The sequence below is a fragment of the Piliocolobus tephrosceles genome, chromosome 2 (genome assembly GCF_002776525.5).
Source record: "Piliocolobus tephrosceles isolate RC106 chromosome 2, ASM277652v3, whole genome shotgun sequence".
Taxonomy (NCBI): domain Eukaryota; kingdom Metazoa; phylum Chordata; class Mammalia; order Primates; family Cercopithecidae; genus Piliocolobus; species Piliocolobus tephrosceles.
Window position 1 is genome coordinate 102,517,236 of NC_045435.1, and position 6,173 is coordinate 102,523,408.

At 52.5% G+C, this 6,173-nt stretch overlaps 1 protein-coding gene across 1 annotated transcript in view; it reads right to left on the reverse strand.

The window, feature by feature from the left end:
• Positions 1 to 871: 871 nt before the first annotated feature.
• ECE2 (endothelin converting enzyme 2) overlaps positions 872 to 6,173 on the reverse strand; it is a 20,144-nt gene continuing 14,842 nt past the window's right edge. Inside the window, exons 10-18 of the mRNA XM_026454848.1 lie at positions 5,466 to 5,576; positions 3,586 to 3,684; positions 3,403 to 3,480; positions 2,762 to 2,865; positions 2,448 to 2,558; positions 2,255 to 2,322; positions 1,887 to 2,077; positions 1,678 to 1,773; positions 872 to 1,048 (exon numbers count right to left, since the gene is read on the reverse strand). Of these exons, the coding sequence (XP_026310633.1) occupies positions 872 to 1,048; positions 1,678 to 1,773; positions 1,887 to 2,077; positions 2,255 to 2,322; positions 2,448 to 2,558; positions 2,762 to 2,865; positions 3,403 to 3,480; positions 3,586 to 3,684; positions 5,466 to 5,576 (1,035 nt within the window). The remainder of the gene's footprint in view (positions 1,049 to 1,677; positions 1,774 to 1,886; positions 2,078 to 2,254; positions 2,323 to 2,447; positions 2,559 to 2,761; positions 2,866 to 3,402; positions 3,481 to 3,585; positions 3,685 to 5,465; positions 5,577 to 6,173) is intronic.

Genomic DNA, 6,173 nt, shown 5'->3' on the forward strand with positions numbered 1-6,173 from the left:
AGTGAATGGATCCATGAAAACAGGACTGAAGGAAGAGACAGGCTGACGGATGCATGTCTATTTATTGGCACAGGGTCCTATAAGGGCCAAGACCACACCCTCCCACCCTCTTTTCTGTAAAAATAAACTCTGTTCTTCCTTTTCCCTGCTCTATCTGCTTTCCTGCTTGGTCTAGGGAGAATCAATCACCTGCTAAGGCTTGTGCCCTAAGACACAGGAACCAGTACCCGCTACACATATGCACTTCCCCTCTCAGCCCAGGGAAACGGTGGGCAGCAGGAGGCTTTCAGAGGCCCTTGGGCTTCCACTAGGAGCTGTCAGTGAGGGTCAGCAGCAGCACTGGGAGCAGTGGCACAAGGAGCACAGGGTGAGGTGGGGGTAGCCCCTAAGGGTGAGCCAGACAGAGCTGAGTCCACCCTTAAGTGCGCACTGAGTGAGCCTGGGGAGAAGTCCAGAAGGTACACCACCCAGGCCTGCGGGTCAGAGTGGGGCAGGCATGGCAGGCCCCATGGCCGCCAGGCTGAGTAAGCTTGGGGCCAGAAGAGGCAGACTCCTTCCTGTGGGAACTGGCTTCCCTGCCCAGAGCTCTTCCAGGCAGGGTGACATGGAAAGATGTCACAGTGAATGGTGGGGGCTCTGCTGGAGGCAGGGGCACCCCCAAAGCAGAGGCACAATGTGGTGATTGAGGAGGGACTGTACTTGTGTCACCTGTGGTGGAGAGTGAGGGACTGTACTCGTGTCGCCTGTGGTGGGGAGGGACTAGACCCAGCCCAGCTTGCATCTGCTTCCTCCCAACCTAAGAGCAAACAGCTTTGTCGGGAGAGCTGCCCCAGGTCTGGTGACAGCCGGCCATTTCTGCCCTGATCCAGGTCTACCACACCTCACACAGCTGCCCCGGGTTCATGGGGGAGCCGACAGGGCAGCCGAAGTGCCGCAGGAAGTCACGGGAGTTGGAGAGAGTGCCCAGCACGCGGAAGCGGGCAGGGCTGTGGGGGTCGGTCACCAGCCCCTCGTGAGAGCTCTCTGGTGTGCGGACCGAGCACCACACCTGCGGGTCAGGACAGACATGGGGGCATATGGTGTCTAGTGTGGAGCCGGGCCTTAGAGTCGGCTACAGCCGTCCCAGAGACACAAACCACCACCGCTGCAGCCCTTCCCGAGTTCCTTCCAAAACTGAGTTCCGATATCCGAGTTCCTGGACATCAGGCTGCCCAGCGTGGACATGACGAGGGGAAAAAGCGGAGCCCCGGAAGCTGCCTGCTGTGGCTGCCCAGTGGAGGCTCTGCCTGAGTCCTTGCTCTGCCACTTACTCTATTCCTGGGCAGCCCCGGACAGGCCACTCCGTGTCCCGAGCTTTAGTTTCCTGCGTGCCTTCCTCACAGGAACAGCGTGAGGATCAATGTTTGCCCCCTTTGCCACCCTTTGCCCCACCCTGTGCCCCTCAAGCACGCAACCCTGCCCTTTGAGCTATGTAAAATCCTACCGAGGCGTTCTCCTGCTCAGGCCTCTTCAGGCTGCCTTTGTGGGCCCTTCAGGCCTTCCCAGCCCACCTTTCACGCCCCAGCCTCAGCTCCATTCCCCAGCCCCTTTGACACATGCCCCAGACTTCTCCTAATGACATACTCAGGAGGGAGCAGGACAAAGGGGCAGACCCCAGGCCTTCCTGGAGGGTGATACCTGGGCAAATCCCACGAAGAAGAGCTGGTGGTTAGTGAGCCCCACTGCTGGCAGCTGCTGCTCCTCCCCATGCTTTCTCAGCCACGCTTTGTAAGCCTGGGGACAGAACAGTGGGCAGCAAGCCCATCCAGGCCTGCCCCCATCCACCCAGCACCTTTCACCCCAGGCCAGCAGGCCTCAGCTGCTGGAGGGCTGGTCAGGCCACTCACATTGTAGGCAGCCTTCAGACCCCCGTTGTCGGCAATGTTCTCCCCCAGCGTCTGGCGGCCGTTGAGCCTCTCCCCATTGACCTGGTATTGATTGTACTGTTCCTCCATGCAGGCTGTGTGGTTCCGGAAGGCTGCCAGTGACTCATTCTGCCACCAAGGCCGCAGGTTCCCTTCTTTGTCATACTCGCGCCCTAAGGAGAACTCACCTTTGCACCCCACCAAAACCAGAGCTCATCTCGGGGGCAGCAGTGCCCCCACCAGCCCTGGTCCATAGACTCCAGGTCCCTTGGGGCTACATCAATGTCCCAAGGCCCTGCAGGAGCCACTGGGAATTCTAGGCTCCAGGGGACGACTCCATGAGCCCCTACCTTGGTCATCAAAGGCATGTGTCAACTCGTGGCCCATGACCACACCGATACCACCAAAGTTCAGGGCCCTAGTAGGTGAGGAATGGCAAGTGAGGACATGGTGGGGGTACTTCTGAATCCCACCTCCAGCCCTGCTCCCAGCTCAGCCACAGGCCCAGGCCCCAGCACCCAGCCCCTCCTGCTTCAGACACACTTGGGGTGGTTGCGAGCATAGAAAGGGGCCTGCAGGATGCCAGCGGGGAAGACAATCTCATTCTTAGTTGGAAGGTAGTAGGCATTCACTGTCTGGGGGGTCATGCTCCACCTGGAGGAGGAAGAGGGAGAGGCTGAGGCTCCCGACTCTCCTGACACTGTTCCCCTCCCAGCAGCCCTGCCCTACCTACCTCCTGCAAGGGCTTGGGGCCTCTGGTCTGGGAGCAGTCTTGCCACCCTTTTCCCCCATCCCAGGAAACCTTTCCCCACCTCTCCCGCCGCCCCTAGTGTCTGTGTCCGCCCCCTCATTCTCACTGGTCTCGGCTGGGAGGCTTGCGGAGCTGGTCAGCCATCACCTTGGCAGAGAAGTTGTACAAATTCAACATGTTTTGGAAGAAAGAATCTTCAGAAACTTCGTACTATGGGAAAGGTGGAAAGGAGAAAGAGAGCAAGAGAATCCATTGGAGAAGATAATAGCCCCAGTTTGGCTACTCAGTATCTCTCCAAACCTCAGTTTCCTCAACTGTAAAATATCTAGTAAACCATAATCGGCAATATTTAAAGGGCACTTATGTTACGGGTGCTATTTTTTTTTTTACATACTGCACTCATTTATCTCACAACAACCCTATGAGGTAGGCACTAGTAGGACCCCCATTTTACAGAAAATGAAACCGAGGCCTAGAGAGGTTTTGTTAAGGTTAACAAGTTAGGCGTAGAAACAGAATATGATTAGGCTTGACTCCAAATCTTGGCTCGTTAACACTATATTTCACTGCTGTTTAGCCTTCAGCCTGACACAGAGCCAACACTTTAACAATGCTGGTTACCTCCATCTGCCTCTAAAAGAAACCGACGAACACCTCTTTCCCAGTGCTTGAGCCCCAGTTACTAAGCCCAGAGAACAGTGTCCTCTACAGCGCTGAAGTTCAGCACTGATGAGCTCAGGTACTCACCCCATCATAAACATCATCCAGCTCTTTGGGCTCCAGGATAAAGTCTGGGAAACCAATCATATCATAGATGGCGTCTGCCTGAAGAGACCAGGTTAAGGGTTTGTTTCCTTCCCCAGGTTCCTAGCAAAACTGTATCCTTGAACCCCACCTCAAGATGGCGCCCCAACTCTAGCCACCGCTCACTTTCTCCTTGGCTGCCTGGCGGGTCTTGTCATCCATCCAAACCAGCTGTCCCAGGGCCTCCTCAAATGCAGTCCGGATTTCGCTGATCATCCCCTCTGCCTGGGAGGGAGGAGGCAAAGTCAGCCTCCCTCTGCACTGAATGCATCCCTGCCCCGCCCCCCACCCACCCTGGTGCCCCATCCCTGTCCCCCCAGGGGAAATGGGAACGCCTAGACTAATGAAATACAGCTGAGCATCTGGAGAGGACAAGAAGGAAACACGATTTGTAAAGGTACTGGGATTGTGGTTGGCTTTTTTCTTAAATAAACATTTTAATTGACAATAAGTTCATCAAATTAATATCATAATTTAATATAGTGCAATGATTTTTTTTTTTTTGAGACAGAGTCTGGCTGTGTCACCTGGGATGGAGTGCAGTGGCGCGATCTCAGCTCACTGCAACCTCCACCTCCCGGGTTCAAGCAATTCTCCTGCCTCAGCCTCCCAAGTAGCTAGAATTACAGGCACCCGCCACCATGCCCGGCTAATTTTTGTATTTTTACTAGAGAGGAGGTTTCACCATCTTGGTCAGGTTGGTCTTGAACTCCTGACCACGTGATCCACCCACCTCAGCCTCCTAAAGTGCTGGGATTACAGGCGTGAGCCATCGTGCCCAGCCTAGTGCAATGATTTTTATCTGATTATGAAAAGAGGGCATTCACAGAAAATTTGGAAAACTGAGAATTGAAAAAGAAAACAGACCAGTTATAAATCACTCATTCATAGGTAAGTTCTTTTAACATTTTGATTACCTACTTCTAGAGTTTTTCCCTCCCCTGATATGCACATAAAATATGGAATTATGTTGTATTAGGTATATATTTTTGTAACCTACTTTTTTCACTGAAAGATATATCAGCTGTTTAAGGATCCTCACAACCCATCCTAACTACAATTTATTTTTCCTTTACCCTATAGTTGGATATTTAACCAGTTCTTATTTTCTGCTATGATAAACAACATTGCCATAAAAACCATAAACATCCTTACAGGTAATACTTTAAGCACATCCATTATAATATCCTAATAAATAAATATTTCTTCTAGTTATATAGTTAAACATAAATACATAGACAACTTTAAAGGACGCTTATAATCCCACTGCCCAAAGCAGCACTTCATTTGTTCATGAATTTACATCCAGTTGTTTTTCTTTGGTTTTTAAATTTTTTTTTTTTGAGACGGAGTCTCGCTCTGTTGCCCAGGCTGTAGTGCAGTGGCGTGATCTTGGCTCACTGCAAGCTCTGCTTCCTGGGTTCACGCCATTCTCCTGCCTCAGCCTCCCGAGTAGCTGGGACTACAGGCGCCCGCCACCACACCTGGCTAATTTTTTTGTCTTTTTTAGTAGAGACAGGGTTTTACCGTGTTAGCCAGGATGGTCTCCATCTCCTGACCTCGTGATCCGCCTGCCTCGGCCTCCCAAAGTGCTGGGATTACAGGCGTGAGCCACCGCGCCCAGCCTTGTTTTTTTTTTTTTTTTAAGACAGAGTCTCACTCTGTCGACTAAGGCTGGAGTGCACTGGCACGATCTCGCCTCACTGCAGCCTCCGCCTCCTGGCTTCAAGTGATTCTCCTGCCTCAGCCTCCCAGGTAGCTGGGATTACAGACACCCGCCACCATGCCCGGCTAATTTTTTGTATTTTTAGAGAGACGGGGTTTCACCATGTTGGCCAGGCTGGTCTCGAACTTCTGACTTCGTAATTCATCTGCCTTGGACCCCAAAGTGTTGGGATTACAAGCGTGAGCCACCACGCCTGGCCCCTGTTGTTTTTCTATATGTCCGCACATACATGAACAGTCAATTTTGAGGGCATAGTGTTGAAAGAATCTTGTAGACTCACAATTTCTTTGCTTTGCCGGTCAAATGTGGCCTTCACGAAGAGGGAGCCCAAAGCGAAGCCAAGGGCGTCATCTGTGTTGGAGATGCAGGTCTGCCACCTCGGCACACAGGACTGTTAAGGGACAAAGAGCCAGGCCCCCAGAGATGGCTATGTCCTCCAGTCAGAGGGCCTTTCTCTGTCACTGGGGCTAGCAGCCCTTCTCAGCTCTGGACAACAGAGTCCTAGGTTTGCTCAGTGCCACATCTGTCTTTTTTTGAGACGAGGTCTCACTCTATCACCCAGGCTGGAGCATAGTGGTGCAATCATTGCTCACTGCAACCTCTGTCCCCCGGGCTCAAGTGATCCTCCCACCTCAGCCTCGTGAGTAGCTGGGACCCCAGGCACATGCCACCATGCCAGGCTATTTTCTTTTGTATTTTAAGTAGAGATGGGGTCTCACCATGTTTCCCAGGCTGGTCTTGAACTCCTGAGCTCAAGCGATCTGCCCGCTTTGACCTCCCAAAGTGCTGGGATTACAGGCATGAGCCACCATGCCCGGCCCACAACTAATTTTATATTCAGTCAGTCTCCCATGCAAGAAACCTGAGAGTCACTCCAGCTTCCTCCATCTCCCTAACCCCCACATTCAACTACTTTGACTTTTTTTTTTTTTTTTTTTTTTTTTTTTTTCACGGTTTTTCTCCTTGTCTGGGGTGCATGGTGGCGCGG